The sequence below is a fragment of the Scomber scombrus genome, chromosome 1 (assembly GCF_963691925.1).
Source record: "Scomber scombrus chromosome 1, fScoSco1.1, whole genome shotgun sequence".
Classification (NCBI taxonomy): Eukaryota; Metazoa; Chordata; class Actinopteri; order Scombriformes; family Scombridae; genus Scomber; species Scomber scombrus.
The window spans coordinates 27,024,627-27,050,873 of NC_084970.1; the positions used below are offsets into that span (position 1 = coordinate 27,024,627).

At 39.6% G+C, this 26,247-nt stretch overlaps 1 protein-coding gene across 3 annotated transcripts; it reads right to left on the reverse strand.

Annotated features, from left to right (window-relative positions):
* Window positions 1-7,948: 7,948 nt before the first annotated feature.
* Window positions 7,949-24,870, reverse strand: phka2 (phosphorylase kinase, alpha 2 (liver)). Of its 3 annotated transcripts, XM_062424356.1 has the most exons (32): window positions 24,612-24,870; window positions 24,422-24,527; window positions 23,209-23,367; window positions 22,287-22,334; window positions 20,895-21,063; window positions 20,568-20,650; window positions 20,353-20,433; window positions 20,115-20,213; window positions 19,868-20,014; window positions 19,711-19,764; window positions 19,327-19,449; window positions 19,131-19,226; window positions 18,521-18,628; window positions 18,150-18,228; window positions 17,284-17,418; window positions 17,053-17,162; window positions 16,733-16,877; window positions 15,937-16,015; window positions 15,665-15,819; window positions 15,374-15,550; window positions 14,647-14,756; window positions 14,407-14,543; window positions 14,135-14,297; window positions 12,924-13,003; window positions 12,768-12,846; window positions 12,551-12,680; window positions 12,353-12,454; window positions 12,013-12,131; window positions 11,314-11,367; window positions 10,075-10,308; window positions 9,765-9,965; window positions 7,949-9,671 (listed from the first exon to the last, which is right to left on the reverse strand). In XM_062424356.1, the coding sequence occupies exons 2-32, from the start codon at window positions 24,497-24,499 to the stop codon at window positions 9,498-9,500; spliced, it is 3,708 nt and encodes a 1,235-aa protein (XP_062280340.1). In that variant the 5' UTR covers window positions 24,500-24,527; window positions 24,612-24,870; the 3' UTR covers window positions 7,949-9,497. The 3 variants fall into 3 exon arrangements, with proteins under 3 accessions (XP_062280340.1, XP_062280349.1, XP_062280332.1); XM_062424365.1 differs by having other exon boundaries at window positions 15,374-15,547; window positions 24,422-24,870; XM_062424348.1 differs by having other exon boundaries at window positions 24,422-24,870.
* Window positions 24,871-26,247: the final 1,377 nt, after the last annotated feature.

The window sequence follows — 26,247 nt, forward strand, 5'->3', positions numbered from 1 at the left end:
GCAGGGCGGCAACTGGAGTGGAGTCACACCTGTTTGTCTGGGTAGGTGATGGTGCTACTTCCTGTTGTAATGCTCACTGGCAAGAGGAGCAAAGATCAAGTCTAAAATATCTATGTGTGAATATAGTACTCAATACTGGCCTTTTATTTGTTGTTTAGTGCTAATTAGCAAATGTTAACATGCTAAAATAAAATGGACAACACAGTTTACAATACCTGTTGAACTAAACATCATGTTAGAATTGTTACAGTGAGTGATTTAGCATTTAGCTCAAAGCACTGCTGCCTCACACAGCTGCACAGTAGACTCTTAATAAAATGTCTTGTGATAAAATGAGGGCAACACTGTCCAAGTTGTCTGTGTTAAAGATTAGTTACATCAGTGAAATCAATGCATCTGCTTTACAAATTATTACACTCTGGTATGAGTTCATTTCTTGGAGTCTTTATAAATTCACTTCGGGTGGACACACCTGTAAAAGTACTAGAGTCAGCTCAGGCCTGGCTATATACTTACTAAACTCTCTAATTAATTTCTTATTATGATTGTTTCCTCATTTGAAATGACCCTTGAACTTGTAGTTATCCTTACAACTGTTTGTTTCCAGAGCTAACACCATGCTCGGTTAACAATGGAGGCTGTTCCCAGCTGTGCTCTCACTCCCAGAACTACAACCATACCTCTAATCAGACTCAGACCAGGAACCAGTGCCGCTGCAGACCTGGATTCACTCTGGTGGATGACGGGCGAACATGTCGAGGTGAGCCTCTCACCTGAGGTTTTCTTCTCAGAGCTGTCAAATCTTTCACAGGGACTATAACATTCTTTCTGGATCCTCTGCGGATGCCCTGGCCTCTTCCTAATAACAGCACAGCATGCATTGAGGCATGTTACAGCACAACAGGGAATCGCCTTCATGTGTTTGATGTTTCACGACTCACCAGACAAGCATAAGTGAGCTGTGAAATTTATGGCAGCATGATCGCCTTGTAGCACTTTATGAAGCTGACATTTACTAGGTTAAAAATATATTGCCTCAAGTTAAATGTTCCTGCTCGCAGATAACCTATCATTTGTGAGAGCCATCAGTGGGATGGTGTTGATATTATTTTTGAACAGTGTTATCAGTGTGCACTTTGACAGATAGCCCTGTCCTGTTGGATGTCTGCAGACATCATGCGTTGACTGATTATAGTTTAGTTTAAGCCTGAAAGTTTCCCTGCAATGAAATAAGGCTTGTAAACATTCCTGTCTGACAGCCAGGAGAGGGAAAAAAGCATTAACATTGTCCATGTGGTCATCAATATGTAGAGAAGTGTCAGAAATTGGAAGGATGGTGAAGCATGAATAAATAAAGATGGCAGGTATATCAAGAAACTTTGAAATTGGAGAAACCAGGGAAAAAAGGGCCGAGCTGATATACAGGCTAACTGAGTCCTTTGTTTCCTGTCTGTGAAGCACAGGAAGTCAGAAAACATCTGCGTTATGATTTGCTCATTACCGACCAAAGCAGCGGGCAAACATGGAGACACATCAATGAGGTTTCAGATTCCAGCTTGAGTCAGAGCGACCTTTCATCTGCTGCTCTGTTCTTTCATCTCAGTGTAGCCTGAAGTGCATATTTTTGTCTGATTTACTGCACACAAGTGTGTATGTTAAATTAAGTCTGTGTCATCTGCCATTCAAACCACTGCAAGATGTGTGTTTATATAATGTCATGTATTAATGTAATATTTATTTTGCACTCACTTTAAATTGTTCTTTTTGTGGTGTGTGCGTGTGTGTGTAGATTTAGATGAGTGTGTGGAGGGACAGCATCAGTGTCAGCAGAGATGCTTTAACACATTTGGCTCCTTTAAGTGCGGCTGTAATGACGGCTATCAGCCAGCCCATGACCTGACCTCCTGCACAGGTGTGTCTGTATTTATACATATGTCTGTTTGTGTCATTTCCTTTTATGAACAAAATGTTTTTCTATGTTGCTGCTCTCCATCTTTCCAGATGTGGATGAGTGTCTGCTGCCTGGAGCTTTAACAGGTTGTGCGTTCGGCTGTGTTAACACTCCTGGGAGCTTCTACTGCCAGTGTCCCTCTGGCTACAGCCTTCAGAGTGCAGACAGCCACTGCCAAGGCAAGCAAACTCACTAAATACTAAATATTAGTTTCAAATCACAGATTTTGAATTGAAAATTCCTGATGCAAAACAGCACCATGAAAGCACTAAGGCAGAGAGGGAGAAAACATACTTAAAAAGACAGCTGCAATATGTTAGGCTAACAATGAAGGTGTATTACTGTGCTATTCTTTAGATGTGACCAGTACATTTGAACACTTGACAAGGGTTTGTGACATAAAACTACAGACCTGAGCATTCAACAAGATAGTTTTCCTGACTGAACGTTAACTAAGTTAATTTGTGCAGTATTAGTATTAGTATTCATATTAGTACAGCAAAACCTGTTGTGTTAATTTTATATAATACATTTGATAACATTACTGCAGTAAAATGTAATATGTAAATAAAATGGAAAAGGGGTAGACTTTGACTACATTGTCACCTTCCCCTGAACTTTCTCATTTAATCCAGATATAGATGATTGTGCTGTTAATCAGGGGCTTGGGCCATGTATGGAGCAGTGCCACAACTCACCTGGTTCCTACCAATGCTCTTGCACATACGGGCACATCTTAGCTGGAGACGGACACAGCTGCATCGCCGAGTGTCCACCCGGGTACAGGAAGCAACAAGCAACACCACCTGAAAATTCAACATCACACGCTCTTAGGGAGCAGTGTGTAGGTAGGACAAAAATGTAATTTAAGTGGACTATTAACAGTTTGTCCCTATATTTCTACAAAGAAGTCATTAATGTATTTTCCAGGATTCCTGTTAAAAGTCAGTGAATGTCTGGTCATTTCCACACAGACATAAATGAATGTCAGGAAGAAAAGTGTGAGTGGCAGTGCGTCAACCTGCCAGGCTCTCACCGCTGCATCTGCCCCAGAGGATACACACTGCAAAGAGACGGTCGACGCTGCAAGGGTAAGTGGGGTTGTGCGTACAGTTTGGGGGACATTTGTATTGTATGAGTGCATATCTGTATGATGCATCAAGGCAGAGACGTCATACTCAATGATGAAAATTGAAAATTGTAGATGACGAGATTACATTTTAGAGCGTCTTTGCTGCACAAAATGTACATCCATGTAAAAAAAACTGTTCATATGACAGTAACATCATTATTTAAGACATTTATATTGATATGATACATGTGTTACTGTATTTGAAGACAAGTGAAGATGAGTTATTTGCAGATAATTGCTAATAATGTTTATTAGTGGCCAAGTTAATATAAAGGCTGTAATGTAAAGAAAGAGTCCGTGTTTTTGTTGAGAGTTAGGTAAGAAGATAGATACATCTCTCTATTCTGTTTCAAAGACTTGAAACAGGGGAAAACAGCTAGCCCAGAGTCATGTCATCACTGTCATCACTCTCCAGGAAGCCAGCAGAGACCCAAAGAAGTTGTTGCTCCCAGCCAAGAAATAGTGCAACATATAACTGTAGAACTACCCTGAGATTCACCATTAGGGTCATAATTAGGGCCCGAGCACTGACCAGTGCGAGGCCCTATTGTATCTGTCCTGATTATTAGGGCCCGAGCGGCGACTGCAAGTCGCCTGGCGAAAGCCCTATTGAAATTGTAATGTTTATTAGGGCCTGAGCGGCGACTGCAAGTAGCCTGGCGAAAGCCCTATTGAAATTGTAATGTTTATTATTATTATTAATATTATTATTATTCTTCCGACATTTCGTGCCCCAATTTCGCCCCTTTCCCAAATGCGAAAATGCTTTTACTTTTGCACGGACGTCCGGCCTCATCCGAAATTCGATATTTTTGGGTGGTCGCACAGGGTCGACGCAGAATGGCGGAATAGCGCCCCCTACAAAGTCCTAACTTTGTCCTATGCTCACAAAATTCGGTACACATATGTATTATACCCACATATGCAAAAAAGCCTCTTAACCTCATGACCTCAACCCAGCCGGAAGTCGGCCAATTTGGTTTTGATTTTTCCCGCCTAAAATTAACTCCTATCACAGCGTTCACCCGATCAAGTTCAAATTATGTACGCAACATCTCCAGACCTAGCTGAGCTTAAGTTGTGCTCTGCGCATCCATAGGTCAAAGTGCGTGTCTGCCAGGGCTCAACTAACTTTGGCGTGCTCGCCATGTACATACGAGTGGCTCTCACGCCCACATACTTCATCCAATCAGCTTCAAACTTGCTGGACATGATGATGGCTCCGCCTTGAACGTCCCGATATATTAACTTCCCACGTAACTCATAGCGCCCCCCGGTGGTAACAGGAAGTGAACTTAAATTCATGAAAAATACATAGTTGACCCCATCAACTTCATTCCACTTCTAAAACATGCAGAACCAGTTGGTGAAGCTACATTATGAACACTGTGAAGCTACGAGTAATGGCGTCCATGTGGGGGCGTGGCTACCATCAATTCCTCGCCATGAAAATACGTTTGGCTTTTTGATGGCTTTATTGAACACGTATCATCATGAAAATTGATACACAGGTCCAGGGTGGAGACCTCTTCCATCTGATAGGGGTGTCGCTCATGTCGCCCCCTAGTGGAAACAGGAAGTGCCATTTTTTGCATCAACATTGTCCGATTTCAACGAAACTTCACATGTGTGATGAGGGACTGACCCTGAACACACCTGCATGCATCCCATTACTGCCCCCTGGTGGATGAACCATCAACCTCTCATAACTCCTTCATGCTTTGTCCAATTCACTCCAAACTTCACATGACTGATGAGTGGCCGCCCTGAACACACCAGACCACACCAGACCATATGTGTAACTACCTGTGACTGCCCCCTACTGGATGAACGAAACATTGCATTTTTGGCCTCCTTCCAGGTTTTTTCTCACTTTCTGCTTCACGCCACAGCCCCGCCATGCCTCAGGCCCCGCGGTGGCATGGGTGAGCGAGGGCCCGCCATCGCCGCTTGCGGCTTTAATTATTATAGTTCCTATAAAACAAACGCCTTTTTGACAGCCTAAACGTGCACCAAAACTTGCAATCATGTCCGATCTGGCGAAAAATTTGATATTTTAAGGATCGCTGAAATGGGCGACGCAAAATGGATCAATAGCGCCCCCTAGAACATTTTAAAAAACGAGTCCCTCGACTCAGATTGACGTAGACAAACAAAATTCGGTAAACACATGTATTGTGTTAAGACGTACTAAAAAGTCTCTTTGACCCATGACATCACTCCAACAGGAAGTCGGCCATTTTTAAAAATATGTGCAATTTTAGCGAACGAACTTGTCCTAGGGATTTCATCCGACCGACTTCAAATTCACTCAGAATCATCTTGAGACATTGGAGATGAAAAGTTCAAAAAACGTTCTGATTAGGGATTCGGTTTGGGCATGGCGGTGCCGACAATTTCCTTCGCCATTCCATCCTTCGCCAAAAAGCAGGAAATCCTTATTACTCCTACAGACATCGTCCGATCTACACCAAATTGATCACACATGTAGAGGGTCCCGCCCTGAACACGTGTATGCATCAATACTGTGTCATATACACAGCGCCACCTACTGGACACAGGAAGTCAGCCTCATATGACAAACATTATCCGATTTATATGAAATTTACAGGATGTCTTCTCCACATCATACACTACAACATGACATATAATTGGTGGGTGATCTCTAGCGCCACCTACTGGACACAGGAAGTCAGCCTCATATGACAAACATTATCCGATTTATATGAAATTTATAGGATGTGTTCTCCACATCACATACTACAACATGACATATAATTGGTGGGTGCTCTCTAGTGCCACATAGTGGACACAGGCAGTGATATTTCACCACATCATGCAACGTCAAATAAAAGCCTGCGAATGAAAACGTCTACCTGCGCGCCCTCCGACTACGCCACAGCCCGACATGCATGGGGGGGCGAGGGCCCATTCATCGCTGCTTGCAGCTTTAATTATTCATTAAGTTCTTGTTTTAAGCATCATGCTGTGGGATGTAAATATTTTCTAGTCAACTTTTGTCACAATTTTGCTCTTGGTTTTATAGTGAGATAATAATCCTTGTTAGTAAAAGTTTCACCTCAGAACACAGTGCATGCATATTGTGAATTCAGTTCAAAATAAGAGCTTTTCTCCCGCTGGCTGATAAATGTTTATACCACTCAAACTAAACATGGCTACTTGGTTTGTTTACTACATCCACATAATACAGCAAGTGCAGTTTAATTACTGAGTATAAAAGTTTAAAAAACCTACTAAAAAATATATATAAAATGTTATTTTGAATATTTTTTAATCCGATGATGCTGGAACTGGATGCTTTTATCCAGTGTAGGTTACAGTCTTTAAAGTCCAGTGAAGTTTTTACTCTGTATTTAACAGTTGCCCACAGGGAAATTGACATAAATTAAATTCACATAAATGGTAGAGTTTATGTGTAAATATTAAAATGAATTACATATATGTGTGTGTATATATATATATTTCATTACCATCATTTCTTCTCCAGACATTAATGAGTGCAGTCAGAAGAACGGAGGGTGTTCCCATGTATGTTTGAATCAAAGAGGTGGGTATAAATGCGCCTGCCCAGCCTCCCATCGACTCTCGCCCTACAGCTGGAAGAAATGTCTTCTGCGAACAACAGCGAACACTGCTGGTTAAACTGGAAATCACTTCAGTCTGGCCTGAGATTGAGTTCCTGCTGGAGTCCAGACTTGTTTCTGACAGTCTGTCCTTCTAATCGTCTCCCTGTGTGAAGAGACAAGAAATCACACATTAATACTGTGTCACTGTTGTTTTGTGACAGTTTGCACCATCCTCTGAGTGTGTGCTGCAAACACCACAGAGCCCACTGACCCATGAAACTGGCTCACAACACATGGTCGTTTATAAAGTGAGTGCTTGCACAGTGAACCATTTGTAATAATTATTCATCAAATCTGAGAATGTATCACCTTTTAAAACTGTATTTTCCAGTTCACTTAGAAGTTACATTATTTAATTTAATTATTGTATTTATATTGTGTTTTTTACATTTGCTTGATTATCGGTGGACTCATAAGTTTGCAAATTGTAATCCCTGTTTGATAGGCAATTTCATAAGTAATTCCATTATCATGTATTGATTGATTACTTTGATAATCTGGAACGTATATTATTAATTCCTGTTGTCATTTTTCAATTACATATTAAGAAATGAAATGCTTCATAGCCATTTCTAAGCTTCTTGAGCTTCTCCAACCTTAAAAAAAACTATTAATAGAGCAAACCCATGCAACTCCACACTGCGCCGCCCACAACAAATTATTATTTAGCCTATATGCAGAAACATCATGAGCTGAGAGGGTTTCCGCAGTAGTATGCTGCCTGTTTTTTTTCTTTCTATTCTTTCTTCAGTTGACCGTCAGAAAGCATAAAGCAGAGTCGCTTATACACTTGACCTAATGCAAGTGTATGCTGTGTATAATATAATACTGCATCTCAGACAATTTGCCACTTCGTTCCCTCTTTCTTTAAATGATAAATCAAAATGTGAGTAGAACTGTTTACCCCAGTGACTAAATGTGTTGGCTTATTCTTAATTTGTTTATTTAACCTTTTCAGATTCTAATTTGCAATAACTTTAATTTTAAGATAGAGCTCTTTCAAATAATAAAACAGTCCACTGTTATAAAACCAACATCTAGAGCTCTGATTGGCCAGCTCCTGTATGTTGGCAGGAGTCTGGCCAATAAGGAGTTATATTTCATTTATTTTTTAGGAGGCAAAAGAGCAAATTAGACAAGACACTGGATTCAAAAGGACATGAGTCAGTAAAATCACAATTAACTTGCAGTTAGACGATTACTCATAGGGTTCCCATGATTGGTCAAATGATCTTTATTATATTAACTTACACATTGTGTTATTCAGCATATTATTGTATTGAAATGAAGGGCAACTGCATCCTAAAAGTAACGGAGAACATCTTTAAATGTTAATGGGTGAAGTTCACAATGTTTTAGTAAAATAATTATTTATACTTTAAACTTTAAATACATAAAAATATCACAGTTACGGTTAGCAATAAAATATATATTATGTTTCCTTCTGTTTTGCTTTCAAAAACAATTAAAGCACTTGAATGAAAACTGATTTAAACTTTTTTTCCTTTCTGTGTTCTCTGCACAAAAGTACCACAGTGTGGTAAAATATTCTTCTCCGACATACAGAGACCTTTTTCAACTTACACTGAACCTTCGAGGTGCTTCACCACCATCTGCTAGCATTTAATTCTCTGCATATAAATCATATATATAATGTATATGTACAATGTACAAACACTAGTACATACTGGTATATTAAAGCTTACTTCTACCCTGATGTACTGTAAATAAACTTATCTTCACTGTACACCAATGATCAGATCTTCGTTATGTTGAGGCACATGCAAACTGTTGACTCATTCATCAGTAGTATCAGGGGATTCAGGCAGAACATTCAGGCAGGTGGAGGACTTCATATCTTGTACCAAACACACAAATCAAAAAACACACAAAGACAAAAACAGTATCACCGGCCTCTTGGCATTCAAAGGAAACTATGATTCTTGTTCCCATACAGATTAATGTTCACACAAGACAACAATAAGGACATCTCAGTAACACTCAGCTATACAGAGCCTGGAAGATATTAAAGGTACATTTTTTTGGTGAATTCATATGCACACATTAGTCATTTGTGGAGAAAAATTAAGTAATTAGAGGGTAAACATTGTTAAGTGGTTTAAATGTCATTATTTTTCCAACATGTTTAAGTAAAATCATGTAGAAAAATAAATTATTAAATGAATAACATTTTAAAGAACAATAAAACCTATATATATTATTGATGTCAGGGAAATAATTACTCATTTGTGAGACCAAATTATAAATTTCGAGATCAAATTACTAATTTGTGCACACAAATTAGGTACATATTTACTCTGATAAGTGCCGGACGAAGCAGAATTATAACATATATGACATATCCAATAATAAAAGTCAGATAACTTGATATAATATTCTCTCATACAACACCAAGAGCACACAGATGTACTTACATCTTAGTAAATATTAATTTACATGAAATGGATGTTAGTAAATCCTGCAAACATACATATGAGCAGCATGTTTAAGTAATAAATAAGTTCACAGTCCAGGCTCACAAAGAAAAAATAAACCTTTGTATTCTGAAGTGGTTTGCATTCAGCTGCCGACACGTTGATGTTATATCAGACTATGAGAGCTACAGACTTCATTGATAAATAAGTATGAGCACCGCATGAATTGGTACGTGCTGATGATGAGAAGCTTTGCTGCTTTTGGTCAGCTGAGCCTTCATTTATAAAACATGCCTTTTCAGGTGTTCAGGAGAAATGAACAATGCTAGTTTTCACTGCATCAAGCAGCTGGAACTTGGCAGGAAGTCCTGGACATAAGTGACCACCGCTTTGGACAAGTAGGTCATGGTGCCATAGCTGCCACTGGGGGCGCTATCGTAGAAAAAGTTGCAGATGCCGGTTGCTGGGTCCTTCTCGAGGAAATAATCACCAGCACTGTAAGATTTCTGAGATAAGAAGAGACAGAACAAAGTAAACCTGGTGAAAAAATAAATGCACATTCTGTTGACTGAAAATCTCTCTCTTGCCAGTCGCAGTACCTGGTCAGTGAGGAAGAGGTCATTGGCCAAATGTAGAATGCGCTCCACATGGATGACGCCACCAATGCTGTCCACGTCCACATCAGCTACCAGGCCTAGAACCATCACAGTCTCCACTAGCAGCTGCCGGTATTCTGGTTGAGGAACGTGGTTCAGGACCGACTCCACCTGCACCGCAAACTTGATCTCTCCTGCTGTCATCTACACAGAAAGCAAAGAGGTCAAACAACATCCACATCCATGCAGAAAGTCCTAAATCCAGTTAGCAACAAGTCTAAAGTTAATGTTCACCAAAAACAGGGGCAGATACCTCTCTTGTGGTAGAGGAGGGCAACACGTATCCATCAATGGACAGACCATGGCACTTCTGCAGGATTTTCCAGACCTTCTGGTAGAAGCCCATTGGTACTCTGTTGATAGCTCCATCCAGCCGGCGTCTCCGCAGCCACTGGCCTTGTCTCTCCTCCCAGTGCAGCTGTCCATCACCTGGACCAGGGCCCACTGGGGACAAGATCCCACTGGGGGTGGAGGGGCTGCTGCATCGCTGTGGTGTGACGACAGGAAGATACTATAAGAAGCATCTTATTTATTTCATGGACCACTTCACTGATTCTCAACCTTATCTCAATGTACTTTAAATATACTGTCAGTAGTGTCTGAATCTCACACCTCTGACTAATTAATGTAATGTAGTTGTTGTCCTATTTTCTAAGTGAAAAATCACCAGGTTTATAATTCAGAGCTTTCTTACAAGCTACAGTGTGTATACAGGCATGTCTTTCTATTTAAAATAAATGTGAATAAGGTTGATATGTTCAGTGTAGTGGCCGTCTCTCTTTCTCACATATAAAATTAGTTTTTCTCTACTCTAATTTATAGCTGCACAGTTCATGCAATCATTGATACATACTGATATCATGCTGTATCATACTTGTTACTACAAGAAACCTCAGCAGACACATTAAAGAACAAGGCTGGTTTTATATAATCTTTTTGTGTTATTACTCTAAAAATTACAACTTCTCTACATGCAATTTATCCAACAAACAAGTGTTGTCTGTGTAGCTGCAGTCTGATATATGCTGACATAATTTGCCTCAAAGTCTTAAAGGAAAAACACACACACACAAAAAACATCAAGAGGAGCAACAGGGGAGGGTGGTCCCTCTTCAGGAAGGACTTAGAAATGCAGTTAGAGAGAAGAATAAACTACACCTTCCAAGAAATATGAGGCTCAGTGCTACTCCAGTAGGAGCTTTTAATAGTTTAGATTAGGCTTTGCCTACACAGATAATACCTGTTACAAGGATAACATCATTGTTGGTTTAGGATATATGTTGACTATTATGTAAATATAAAATAACACAGCCTTATTCTTAAAGTACAGTACACATGGTGCCTGTTTTAGTCAACATTAAACATGAACAAATCTGAGTGAAAAAAATGGTTTTAGGACTACTTTGCTCTGCATATACATACTTTATAACCACAGCAACCTTCGAGAGGAAAAACCAAGTTCATTTTAAGCAGATGTGGTGAAATGGTTTACCGTGGAGCGAGGCGAAGTGACATTGCTACTCATGGAAAAACCGCTGCTGCAGATCTACACATGGATATGGATGACAGATGACAGAGAACAGTTTGAGATGCTACATGGTTCTTATACTTCATTTATGATGATACTGCAGCCAAATAACAGTATAATGTCACCAGAGATGTTTGATCTGTACAATGAAAAGTGCAATTAAAACTCAACTAGTATGAAAGATGACTAATCACAAGAAAGATCATTCGACGAACAAACGATGCCACTCCATGCCAAAATGCTAATGCTAAATCTCTTGATGGAGACAGCAGCAAAGCATCTTCTTCTAGTGACATGCGGACGGTGATTGAGTGAGAGTCGTTCCAGCTATGGAAGGCACAAAAAATGTTAAGAGGCCACAAGTGGTTTATGAGCATGACATATCCGGTGGGTTTGCTGATTAGACTGATGTTAGAAACAGCCACATGCTATAAGTTATCAAACCCAACCCACACTGAGAGGCCGAGAGTCATCCAGCTGCAACCAGAAGCAAGAACACGGTTACTATGAGAAGATAGATAGATAGATAGATAGATAGATAGATAGATAGATAGATAGATAGATAGATAGATAGATAGATAGATAGATAGATAGATAGATAGATAGATCAAAGCAGATGAAGCACATGCCACAACATATAACCTCATTTATATTTTTTCCCACCTGTTTGATCTCACTCTTGAGCTTGTGTATTCCTGTGCGTTCAGTCTTGGTGGCTCCAGTGTGGCCTAGTTCATGGATGGAGATTGCAGGACTGGTGGCTGTTGACTGGATGGGGCGCACTGACACACAGAGACAAAAACATAACATTGTGGCACTTGTTTTTTAGCTGAACATGCACAGCTGGAAAAACAACCATTCCTATCATACCTAAGCAGAATTGTAAATGGTAGATATATACATTTTACCAGACGCTGTTATTAAATGTATTATTGTGAATTGTGTAATCTCAAGTATATATAAATAAAAACAGGGAAAGACACCAAAAAAGGGAGAAACTCACTGCTCCTCTCCACCCCAAACTCCTTGCCACTGAGGATGTGATGCAGTAGGTTCTTCATGTCATATGGACTCAGGTTCATCAAGCTCTCTGATGCCTCCTCCCCTACAAACGTGTCACACAGTTTTTAATTTTTACTGTGCAGGGAATCTTTTGTGTTTTTACTATAAAAGTGCATGAAAGCATGCTTAGTTTTCCTACCGGAGCAGTGCAGGCTGCGAGCAAGCTCAGTGGCCATCACTTGCATGATGAGTCCTATTCTGAGTCGGAGCATTTCTCCAAACAGATAAGGCTGAGAGCGCATGTACATGGCTAGATACACCATGATTTCCTGTATAATCAACACACAAAACACAGTTTACAGTTGTAAGATTGGTGTCTGCTACTCCTGTAGCAGTCCATATTGTTAAAGATGTACCTGAGTGAGTACAGCTATACTGATGTCCTGACCACTGGCTTCATAGATGAGAGTGTTCAGCTCGTCCGGAGGAAGTGGACTGGAAAAGAAACACAGAGGAGTAAGAGTTTTTTATTCACTCAGCCTTCTGCAGCCACATCAGTTTTTGTGACTTACACTGCAATGACTCTTTCCCTGGGTTCAGGAGGAAGACCCACTGTCAGCTGCTTGTGATGGGAAATAAGATCTGTGCAGGCCTGTGGAATATACACATGCAGATGCAATTAAATTAAAATAACGTCATATTTTTTTGATTTTCCCTCAGCTATCTCCAAAAGTTATTTGGTTTGTATTCAGCACGTTGCTTAGAGACACTTCACTACTGAAGTGTGGAAAATACCAGCACAGTTAGTTAGGTAGGTAGTGTTTATCCATGAATTGAACATAAAAATGTAATGGCTGAGTTGCAAGTGATTTGTTTGTCAGTTGTTGCAAGTGATTAGCTACTTTTGGAAATAACTGAAAAAGCCTTTTATTTGACTATGTGTAACTTTCTCTTTTTCTTTTCTTTCTCTACCATCACTATCAGCTGTCAAAAATAATTCAACATTGAGTAACTCAGCAAAAAGAAAATGCCGAACACTCTTAGTGTCTACAAGTAAATAATGTGTAATTTGCTGCTACAGATCAGATCTCTAAGAAAACTTCCAAAGGAATTGGGATATCAATAATGACCTTGCCAGAGTTTTAAAATATTGTTCAATAAGAATAAAGCCTAAAGACTAATACTGTAATATGTTGGATGGCATGTTTGCCTCGACAGTTCCCTCAGACATCAACACTAAGTCATGTCAGGTGCAGGGTGTTTGTTTCTGGGTCACCCTTGACCTCATTTGGATTGTCCAAACAGCTGATGAAATTATTGCAAACACTAAAAACAAACTCAAAACACTGTGGGTGAAGTCACAGACAAGCTTATTGAGTAAAGATCCTCACAGGTAGGATCCCACTGTATTGATGTGGGTCTGAGAGTCAATATGTCTTACACACTACTGGATTTGAGCAGACTAGTCAGCTTTGATAAAGTCATAACTATAGTGGAAAATTGTACTTTTTTGAAGTGAGATGGAGAGTGTGAACTGTGAAATGCAGAATAAAGTTACTTGAAGAAGCATCATACTGTTGCCAGTGTTGGTGTTCCCTCTATTTGGGTCTTTTCAGGTCAACCAAATTTTGGATCAGGTCTAAGGTACATGGGTCTATTTCTGATGAGACATCTAGTGTCAAGAGCCAACTGACAAAGGACTCTAAGGTAACAAAATTGTCTCTAACTGTTTAGCCACCCTGTTGACTGCTATGAAAAATTATTACTAAAACTCGTTACTGACCTCAGCCAGGACCTCCACTCTCTTGCGTAGTATTCCAGAGATATATCTGATGAGACCCCACTCCTTGCAGGCTCCAGCTTGTACATAAAGCTCCTCCAACAGAGAATGCACACTGACCCCGCCCTGCCCAGGTCCTGACAACTCCACCGTCCAATCAGCTCCTCTGGTCAGCAGCAGAAAGCACAGGACAGATAATTATAAAAAGTTATGTAAACCACATGTGCCAAAACTGCCAATAAGCTGTGTGCGTGTGGTTGCCTCTGTGTCCATACTTCATTACATAAAGGATGTGGAGGATGTCAGCCTGGTCCTGCAGAGTTGGACACTCTTTCAGCTGCCTCACCAACGTTGCAAAGTCTGTATTGCCCTGGGAGTCTCGAGGCAGGTGCAGTTCACCAGCACTGTGGGGCTTGTGGGGGGACACCAATGTTAGACAAACGCACTTCAGACGGAGAGTGAAATCAGATAAGAAACAAAGCTACTTGCTTGAGGATCTGCTGCACATACCGTACCTTGTGCTGCTTTGTATGTGAGACCTGCTGAGGATGAGGAACTTCAAGTAGGTTGAGAGATTTGCGATGTTTGCTCATGGCCGGAGTCACAGGTAGATACATGGAAGACTCTAAAACACACACAAATTAAAACAATGTATTACTAAAACTATAGGAGTAATCTTGAGTTCCTCTGAATTAATTTACATTTCTTGTGTGTGATTTGTCTTAATTTCCTGGTAATCTTTTTGACAGCTTCTAAACAGTGGGTTTTTTGTTCTACTTGTTGCTTTCAGGTGTGGTTAAACTCACAATTGAAACGAGTGAAAGCAAAAGGTTTCACATATGGCTGCATTGCCTTGTGGACTATTACGGCCACTGTTGGTTTAAAAACTGATATACCTATCTCTTATGATATTCATTTCTCATTTTATGTGTTTTGATTGGTAAATAAGGTTTAGATCAAAGTTATACTTCAATCTAGTTTTAATCTAATATGTTTTTAATCTATGTGTGACCACCAGCTACTGAAGAGAATAATAATGATGCCAAATAAACTGTAACTTACTATCTTCTAGAAGGGTTGGGTATAAAATCTCAAAACCTTTTTTTTTTTTGTAGCAGAAACTGTAAAGTAATGTCTGATCTGAAAAGTTCTTCTCAGGTATTGTATCAGCACTAGCATCAAACATCAAATACCAAGACCCACATATTACTAAGCTGATTGATTGGATTTCTAATAACTCACTGGGCATGTTGAGCCCCTGAACCTGGGCCATAAGAGACAGGATGTCTCTGGTGGTGTGTTCAGCACTGAAGACGTGTTGCTGCCCCCTCTGGATGGGAGGAAGATGGCACTTAGAGGTGGTGGTGCTGTGGAGGAGCTGTGTGAGGTACTGGTCCATCATGTCCTTCGAGCCCCCTGCAGTTAAATACAAAACACTTCATTACTTACAGTTCAGCTGAATGAATCAAATATTACTGAAAAATACACACACACACACACACACACACACACACACACACACACATAAAGTACCTGAGAGCCCACGATAGTTGTATTCTTCTCCATATTCTTCATCATCCTCCTCTTCCTCATCCTCAAGTAAGCTATCATCGTTCTCTTTATCCAGGAAGCTGAGGCCAGTGTGGAAGGAAGTGGTCTGGAAGCTGGAGAGGTCCGACATCTGCACCCTGCAGGAACATAAAATACACAAAATATACACATCTGCACCTGAAAGAGACGTCTGTTATCCTCAAAATTTCAGAACAATATTAGTTTGATGTCATGTGTTACAGATGGAAACAGACCTCGCTCCAGCAAAATAGCCATCCTGTAGTTTCCTGAGGGTTGCTAGGATACACGGATCAATTGTGTCTCCATCTTCAACTGGACATAAACACAATTACACTGAATTGCAGCGATATAATTTGACAAAATAACAATATGGATACATTAAAGATCAAAGGCTACATTAGAATAAATTACATATTTCAGTAATGTAACTTTTGTAGGAGTATTCAATATTTCACCCTTGTAACATCTAAATTATACACTGATTGTCATTTGGATAAGAAATCTGTCAGCTGGACTGAAAAATGCTGTTTAAAATTACACTTTAAGAAGTGTCCCAAATCCATACTACATAATAAAGCTATGCAGGTTCTGAGTATGTAAGGTAGTTTGTTCACAATGGTAAACAAAATTCAAAAACCTTTACGAGTGTTGTGTTGATTGACGCTACAGTCCCACAATGCAATGCACAAAGGAAATGGAGGAGTTGTTCATAGATTAAAAAAGTTAGAATTAAAGCGCATTGTGCTAAAACAACTTCAGGAAGCACACAGAAAACAAAAAGCATTTTTGATGGAAATTCATTTTGCTTCTCTTTGTTAAGTTTAGTCAGCACAGTTGATTGAGTCAGACAGCGAAACTTTTGTAACGTTTACCATTTGTGTGGTAATTTCTTTTGTACAAACTGACAGATTAGTATATATATATATATATATATATATATAGACAAACACAGACTGTATACAGTTAGTATGTAGTGTGGATTTGAGACAGAGTCAAAGTTGGATGAGTCCTGGGTGGGGTTCTTATTACCCAGCATGCTGTGGGTGATGGGGAATGTGAGTGTGGGCCGTCCTGTCATCCTCCAGCAAGAGGAGAGATAGGCGAGCTCTGTGCGTAACATCTCCACAATCATCTGGTTGTCCAGTGCCAAGTAGAAATGGTGCTGATCCAGAAACTGCACAGTGCGCAAAGAGAAAAGGGAAGATAGAGACACAAAAGAAAAAAAGAAAAACACAAAAACCAAAGTATTCATCAGTACCTGTGCTGTCTGCTTAGCTTCACCACAGTGATTGTGAACATCACAGTTCAGAGTGATGTGAATGAATGACTGACCCATAAACTAGTTTTACCTGAGGAGTGAATATGTAGGTCCGGTTTCTAATCTCATAGAATTTGGATGTTCCCAAAACTCCAATGTGTCTGTAGGGTCTCCCACTCAAGTTTAGTTTCTTGCAGTTCCCTGTAGCAAAGACACAAGAGGATGTAACTATTTTTATTACACACACTACACACACACACATGCACACACGCACACACACACAAACAAACAGACTGAGGAAAGGTGCTTGATGCTTGTTTACCCAGTCTGACATAGACATGACTCAGGATGCGAGCAGGCATGACCCTGATAGGCAAAACGTCCGATATCAATTGGACGTTAATCCCATGATCGCGCAATAACTCCTGGATCTCCTCTGTCTCCGCTAGAACACACACTGACACAAAAGAAAGAAAAGAAAGACATTATATGCTTATATTATGCCTTCTCTGTAGTACGTCTTATATAAAACACTACTGATATCACTGGTATTGTATGTTTTAAAAATAAATTCTTGTTTTGTAACTTTCTTTAATGATGTGGTGCTATTGATGATTAGTTGGTCAGTCGTTCAGTCAAGTTCATTTTCAAACTCAGACTAATATTTGCAGGTTCAGCTGGCCAAAGTGGAGTCTCAATTAGGACTTAAGTCAGTCCAAAACTTTGGTCACAGTGAAATTTAGCAGCTGAGTTTAAGTATTACTGAGGTGAATGAAAGTCGGCCAAGTCTGATAAAGCAGAGTTGAGTAAGATAAGCATTAAAACTGCCACTTTACAAGATAAGCCTGTTAATTTAGGTAATATCAAGCTGAACAGTCTTAGACATGACACTAGAACTAGACTTAACATTTTACCCCATTATAAGTCAAATTAGAGAAAAACTAAGTTCACTCAATTTTTTCATTCATTCAACAACTTTGTTTTGTAGGCTGAAATGAGCACTACAGCCTCATTAGGCTGTCCAGGAATAGTCGGTGGTATGATCATGGGTTTAAAAACAACATTTGTTGTGATGGAGAACTGTTAATTTCTTCTTCTTTACTTCCTGTAACTAGAATTTTCACACTCATTTTAGGATCTAAAAGATTTGTAATCAAACCACTGGCCTGATATTTCCCTAAAACCAACCTTGTACCACAACATCTAGCTTGAGGTTTGTAGAGAATCTCCTGTTGAGAGGATCTATCTCTCCTGGTGCCAAAAAGCCCTTTTATCAAAAAGAAAAAGAGACACGAAAACAAAGAGAGCGAATTATTACAAAAAGAAGCCATGTCAATGGATTTATTATAAGTTTGTGTTTACAAAAAAAGAGATGAGGTCTATAAGGCTCAATTTTTAAGGTGAGAATATCATGTAGCAGTAAAACCCAATATAAAATCTGTATTATTCCAGATTTCCTGATCTGCGACACTGTCTACTGCAGTGACAGTTATATTGTAGTAATACCAGACTGCTGCAAAGTGTTACTAGTTAACATTACAGGTGGTGTGATCAGATACCTCAGCCAGAAGACAGCTTAAGATGTAAAGTGATTGTCCCCACATGTGTGGCAGCTGCCCCATGGCCACTCTGTCCACTGAGTGGGGGTTGCTGTACTCCTCCTCCATCTGCAAGATGAGAAACATGCTCTCATTCTCATGTGGTTGTCATATATGTAACATTACTGTAGGTACAGCAGCTCAGACACAATATAAACACATTTTTAGTCTGATGTTCCCTGATGCTATCTTTGCCCTTTAAAAGCATGTCATTGGTAGTAATGTCTGTATTTGTAGTATTTTACATAACAATGAAGAGCTCACCCTACCATTACTGTGGGATTTTTCTGGTATACACACTGTATTAATGATAAATTCTGAATGATTCTTGTTGATCTATTTTGACCCAGATTAAAAAAATAATAGAAAACAATGCAGTACAATTTAGCTTCTAGTAGCTCCATGTCAAACATGGATATATGCTGTCCAAAATCACAACAAACATTTTAAAAGATGAAGACCAGTCTTCATCATCATCTTTATAATCTGATATCTTTCATGAAGTTGTTTCAGATTGTTTGAGGATTGTAGGTTTTGTCAGTACAGTATTTTTCTGATGGGAATGGGATACCTTGTCATTTGGTACAGCATAAAGTTCAGGCACCAGTTTGATGCCGTTCTTCCCTCTGATCAAAATGCCCTCCAGCGCCTCACGGTACTCCTGCACCTGTGGAGAGCACAGAGTTTGTTCAATATCAAAACTGCAGCACTGCCATAAGTAAATAAAGTTTTTTCTATGACAATGAGACTGCGCTTAGTTTTATTACCTGCACATGGTCTCCAGTAAAGATACCGTCGAGGATGAGGTAAGTCCAGAACACAGGCCACTCACATTCAATATTCTCAAACAGCTTGAGCTCTGCAGGATCGTAGTGTAGCCGGGACGGGTCCTGTGAATCAAAAATCAGCATAGGCATCAAGATCCAAGATCCAGAAACACAATTTAGGAGGAAACATACAATATATTACAATAAAAGACAAACTAAATCACCCAAGTCATCCACTCAAAATGTGTATCTCTTCTCTCATTTCATACTTTAGATGATGAGTGTCCATTTGTATAACCAACAGTGATTCACTGCTAAATGTTCTCTACAGACACTAAAAACAGCATTTAGATTTCTAAATAAGTCTATTTCAGTATATCTGACCTCTTTAGGACAACGATATCCGTCCCTGATGAAGCGGCAGCAGCCATAGCGTCCCTGAAAGTACACGAAAGGGCGGAAATTATATAATTTTACAACAGACTTGCATGTGTTTCTGTGCAGTTGGCCAAAACGAATGGTTCCTGTTCTGAGATTGCACCTGCAGTTTGTTTATGATCTCCGACTTGGTGATGGCCACCAGCTCAGAATCTTCAACAGCAAAGGAAGGGAAGGAAATAACAGACAGAAGACCAGCGTCTATCTCCTTTGAAGTTGAAGCTCTTGGTAGCATGGAGCACAGGATGGACTGAGGGAAAACAATAAGAGATACTGAGTAGAAGAAAGTGACAAGGCAGGCTCTCAAATGTTTATCATGTTGAGACAGCTGGAGGCAGAGCCAGCAGTACCTGACAGTGTTCAACTTCATCAGGGAGAACATGGATGACTGACTTCGGACCTCCATGGGCACCAAAAAGATCCAGCTCGTCTAAGGCCTCTAGAGCTGCCTGCACCCCCCGCCCCATACACACAAATCAACACACATAACCATGCACCAACATGCACGTTTTCAACAACATTTTGGTCTTTAATGTATTATACATTATACATGTTGAAAATAATAGTTATAACCTCTGATTGCAGTACCTTAGCAATTCCTACAGAGCTGGCATTGAGCTCAGGGATGCCCTGGTTGGTCTTGTCACCTCGCTCCCACATCCCATAATCCTTCAAGAGGGAAAAAAATTCCCATGACATAATTTCTTACCAAATTCTCCAATGTCTAAACTAAACCACCTTTAACTTTTTTCTCTCATCATTTATTTTCAACTCACCCCTAAACCTCTGACAATGCTACTCACCGCCACTTTGTAGGCAGCCTCTATGTAGAAGACCAAGTTTTGGATAAAAGCCACCTCGTCCAGGTTTGAGATGATACGAAGACCTGCATGATAACATGACACACTCAGTCACCCTCAGACTTTTGTTGAATGTCAAACTCATGTTTCGTTTGCACACATAATGTACTTGTGTTTTTTTCATTGTGTAGATGGAGCTTGAAACATATCTTTTAAGTTAAAATTGAAGTCTCTGTTGAGCTTTATGTAATTTAATACACATTCACATAAACACACAGAAAAGACACGAACATATATAATAAGCAACACTCTGTGTCATTCAGAGCCTACCTGAGGCTGTCATCTCTGCCAGCATCAGCAGGTAAATGGAGGTGGCGTCCACCTGCAGGTGGCCCCACTGGTCGTCCCCGACCACTGTGGCGCAGGTAGGGGTATCGTATTTGGCGTGCAAGCAATCCTTTGTACTCTGAGTGTGTTTGAACTTTTCCACCTTGGCCACCTGAAGACATGTGAACATGCAAATGCTCAGTGGTTTATAATCTCCCCCAGAAGAGACCAACAAGGGATATGGCAGATGTTGAAGGTGTTTTTGTTTTTGTTTGTGGGATATTTGGGGGCATTGTAGCCATTGTTGCACAAGAGACATGCAACTAAAAGGTTCCTTGCTGGATTTGCAAGGGGAAGCTGCCATTTAAAGGTCAGTGTCTTCGACCCCAGATCCATGATTCAAGGTTTTCAAAGTCCACAATGTCAGATTTATATATTAGTGAACTTTTTTTTCTCTTATTAAGACTTTGAAGATGTGTTTACATGAACATTTGGATCTTTCACATTCAGACTTGATGTTTTTTATCATATGCAGGACATAACATTAACATGGTTGCTCATTTACATATTACTACAAAGGTTTTTGACTCATCGACATCCCAGAGATTCTGGAGTCTCTGTTTTTAAGCTTACTGATTTGTTTGTCTGAAACTTCTATGTCACTGGGTTGAAAACATGCTTTTGCAGATAACAGCAGACATTGTCCAAACATCTGGACAAGCTGTGAGAGAGAGACTTGAATAGTGGTTATCAGTGTAGTGTGTCAATAGACGGCTGATCTACTTATCAACCTGCTTTGTCTATTTTTACGCTGACTGTTAGAAGGCTACTGTTGTTAACAGAGTCACTATGTCAATTCTGATATATATGCTTGTGAAGATATCCTACTCCTAGACTCATTGAATTCTTCAACTTGCTTCTATTTGAGGGTTGTTTACTGACCTTTGGGGTCAACTGCATATCTGTAAAGACACCCTACCTCGATCAACCATGAGGTCTCTGTGAGATGATCCTATGACTGAATCTGTTTGTAAGAAGGTGTGACAGTTTGTGGTGTCCATTTAGGGACCTGTAGATGTATAAAGCCGTCTGGTTTATGTTTGTAGTCTTTAGAGAAAGAGCCAGCTGAACAACATGCTTTCTCTCCAAAAATATGAGATAATAATATTTTTGCATTTGGCTTACATGAAATTTGTATAATTTCTTCTGATTTGGAATGTATTGTACAGTGTTTACAACTGCAATCAACAATTAATAATGTTTAATGCTCTCTCGTGTCTTTGTGTGGTCTTGAGTGAGCGAAGCAAAACTTTCCCACAACAGCTGTTTCCATGTTTATATGTGCAAACACAGATGAACATGAGAACACTCACTGTGAACACAGGTGTGTCTTACCTGTCTCATCATGCACTGCAGGAGTCCCTGCATCAGTTTCACCACACTCTGCCAAGAAACAGTTCATCAGTTCATCAATTAACTACAAAAATCTAATAAAACTTCCCTGTTGTCTGAAGTATATTTTTCAATCTAGTAAACTATGCTGTGATTCTGTGAAAAGGGGAAAAAAAGGACGACAAGTGCTGATAGTCTTCTGTGACTGTATTTACATTTCCACACATTTCACCTCTTGTGTTTGTGTTGACTTAACGTGTCCTAGAGGTTGAGCACTATTCCATATAATCAACTTTTGTCCCTCTGTGGATCAACAACCATGATAATGTGTTGATATTACAGTAAAGCAAAATTATATTATAGTCATATACAAATTGTCAGTAACTTTATTGATTATCATTAAATTTAAAAAAATTATGTGAATAATAACGAACCACAAATCACAAGAAATAAAAGTGATGTCCTAAATATGCTCACTTACTCCAATGGCTGCAAACTCAGAGTTATGCAATTTTTTGTGTGGTTGCAGCCACCAAATGATATTTTTACCCACTTAAATAACTGAATTGTTATCAAGTAGTTTTTCAATCAACAAATCCTTATAATAAACAATTAAAACTGCAGAGCTGTATCTTACTCTCTATTCTCAGGCAGTATTCATTTGATTATTTATCATAAACATTTTACTACACATGTTAACAGTTACTCAGAGCAAAATGTTTAGTTTTATATAGTTTTAGTTTATATAGATTCTACTGACTCTGACTGAAGCTCAGTGTAAAGTACAAAGCTTGCTACTTTTAAATATTTAACCAAACATAACCGGTAGAACAAACAGGCACTGCTGTACACTTTAACCCCCTACCCCTTCACGCCCCCCCTTCCACTTCTCATTGCTCACTCTCGCTCTCTGTGACAAACACACCTGCTCCAATTCATAGGCCTTGGCCTTGTCTTCATCTCTGTCTGCATTCTTGCGGTAGGCCATGCCCAGCCCCCACACAGCCAGGACACTGTAAACATTATCCCTCACCCAGGCATCCTTCTTCTGGGTACTGGCAGGAAGTAACCCTGTCACCGGGTTCTGAGAAACAAACAAACACACAGGGGTGTCATTTACACCAGAGACTTTTCAAACTCCTATTTTTGTCCACACCATTACCACTTTAGTTTCCAGATAAGAGAAAGTGCGACTGTAAGAGTTAATAAAATGTTCATTAGCTCATGTGCTCTAGATCAAAGACACTTGTCTCTGTTAGGCCACAGATAAGCATTTTATTTCTCAGGTAGGCTGCTCTAACCTTCTGGCTGGAGGTGATCGGTGGAAGTCTGACTGTGGATACAGAATATGATCAATACAAACTATCTTCTTGTAGAAACCTATATGTTCATCTGCCAACTGCTCAGATGCTTCCAACTAATTTAATCTGTCACTGATCGTACTGCAGTACTTTCTAAACACAACTAATAAGACGTACAGCTCTCTAATTTATGGGAACTATTGGGTCATTTTTTGGAGAGTGGGGAGTTAGCTTTATAACAGAGTTACACAAAAGTTACGGAATCCTACTACTTTCAAAACAGAAACTAAGAAGATTATACAGAATAGAAAATAAACAATGTAATTTCAGTAGTTATGACATTAATAATAAAGCATTTGTATTTAGTTTATTGGTTCAAGACTTCATTGTGTCCCCTCCCTCCTGAAACTAAATCTACACCCTGACTTGCACACATACTGTGTTAAAAGAAAGTCAGCTCTGCTTTCCATCAGCTGTGCACCATCTGGCTCAGAGCTTTAAACTTTGTCAGCATTTGAATGTGTGAGTGCTGAGAGATAAAAGCACATAGTTTCCTGGTCCTCAGCCTATTCCTGGGACTGAACTTTGCTCACGCCTTGTTTATTTCTATGCAGCCCCATACTGGTTGAACCTGAACCTGCTACACTACAAAACATGCATACTACTGCATATTTGACATGTTTTTACAGTAGAAAATGATGGACATTATTCCAATAACTCACAATCATATGAAAGTAGACTAAAGTGGACATGTCATGCTTGTAAATACAAATAAATATGAGTTGACAGCGCTGACTGCTCTCCAGTATATCATCCAGATGTTTATGTGTGACTCACCTGATGGCACAGGATAGTCTCTTGGACCAGCCTGGCATACCCATCCAGCCTCACTCCTGAGTTACTGCGGCTCCTCATCCTCACTGATCACTGCGGAAGTTATGGTCTGAACAAGTGCACAGCAGCACTGTTATTTGTCTCAGAACGGCGGAAAGGGTTAGATTTCTCTTTTTTAATCACCGTCACCTACCAGGCACTGAGCCCATCCTCCAGCAGCTGCAGCGCGGATCGGATCTGACACCTTCACCGCTCTCTGCAGACACGGAGCTGCTAAGCTGGCTAGCCGAGTAGCATCCAGCTGTTTTTCACAACAACATGTAACGTTGAAGTCACACAGAATTCACACACACAGAGAGAGAGAAAGAGAGAGAGAAAGACACACACACACACGGTCCAGTCCCGGTTTCGGTCAGGCCTTGTAGATGGCAACAAGAGGGAGTGAGCCTGAAGTCAACTGTATATCCATCCTGAAAAATACATTATGTTCCTGTTGTTTCCTTATTTGTCGACAGAGGGCGCCATATGACCTTTATTTCTCCCTGTCAAAGGTTCAAAGCGTTTGACTGTATGTAAATATGTCTATGGTTGTGACAGCACCCCAAATGTGAAGCCAACACATCTCGATCGCCCCCTGGTGGCTGCCTGCAGTACAGGTGATAAATTCCACCCCATCAATGTTAGCAGATGGGACATGAGCCAAACAAAAATATCAAAGTAAATGTAAATTAAAAATGTTCCCAAAGATGTTTCTGTCATTGTAGCAAAATGCAAGTTTATAACCACATGTATACACAAGGAGGAAGGAAGAAAATGAGTGTTACTATTTATAAACTAGAATTTACACAATCACACAGTCATTAAATAGAAATGACAGAAGATTAAAACAGACAGTTGCTAGTTATAGGCTATATTAAAAAGATGTGTTTTGTGTTGTCATGTAAAACTGTCCACAGAGCAAGTATTTAAAAGCAGAGTGTTTAAATATTTTGGGACATTGTGGCTACAAGCAGCATCCCCAGAGGTTTTTGTGGTGAATTTGGGAACAGTTAAGAGTAGCTGTGGAGGATCTTAGGGGATGTGGACAAAGAACAAAATGAAAAACAAACAAATTGAGAACAGCAAAGGTCCTGGGACACTGCCTTGGGTCACACCATAGTCTGAGAATTAAGAGTTGATATCTGAATCCTTATCTGTCTTTTCTGCCTAAGACCTTTCCCTGTCTGTCTTTGTCTAATGAGCAGAGAAGTTACAGTGACCAAATCCCACAGCTCACATGTGACGGTACTTGTTGGGGACATGTTCCCATGGAGAGCAGAAAGTACAAAGTCTTACAATGGGCTTTTGGCTATAAAGGTAGCATAACATATAGGTATACGTTTCCATTTCACTTCATATATGGATCGTATTTTCTACTAAGTTCATCATATGTTTTGTAATTGTATTTTATGTACCTACAGTATAGCTGTCAAATAGTTTGTAATGTAGCAAGTAGTATAACACTGAAATACAAGTTCTAAACACTCTACTTGAGTAAATATGTGTTGTTGTGAGTAAATATAGTTTTCCACTTCTCACAATCACAGACATATTGTCTATTATAATTATTATTTTATAAGGCTATTCTTAGTAATAAAAGTAAAAAATCAATAAATGGCAAAAAATCTACTTAAAATTTGAAAAGTAAAAATGTTGATTATGCAGACTGGTCTATGTCGGTGTCGGATTAATATAATACTGAAGCAATAATATGTAAGCAGTTGTAGTTGGTTGCATGTTGTAGTTGGTCAAAGTGGAGCTAATTTGAACTACTTAATAATAATAATAAT

Coding starts and splice junctions, on each gene's coding strand:
- phka2 (XM_062424356.1), bottom strand. CDS start 24,499: ATGAGGAGCCGCAGTAACTCAGGAGTGAGGCTGGATGGGTATGCCAGG. Junction 12,455..12,550: donor TCGCAGCCTGCACTGCTCCG/GTAGGAAAACTA, acceptor ACACGTTTGTAG/GGGAGGAGGCATCAGAGAGC. Junction 9,966..10,074: donor CCTCCTCTACCACAAGAGAG/GTATCTGCCCCT, acceptor CTTTCTGTGTAG/ATGACAGCAGGAGAGATCAA.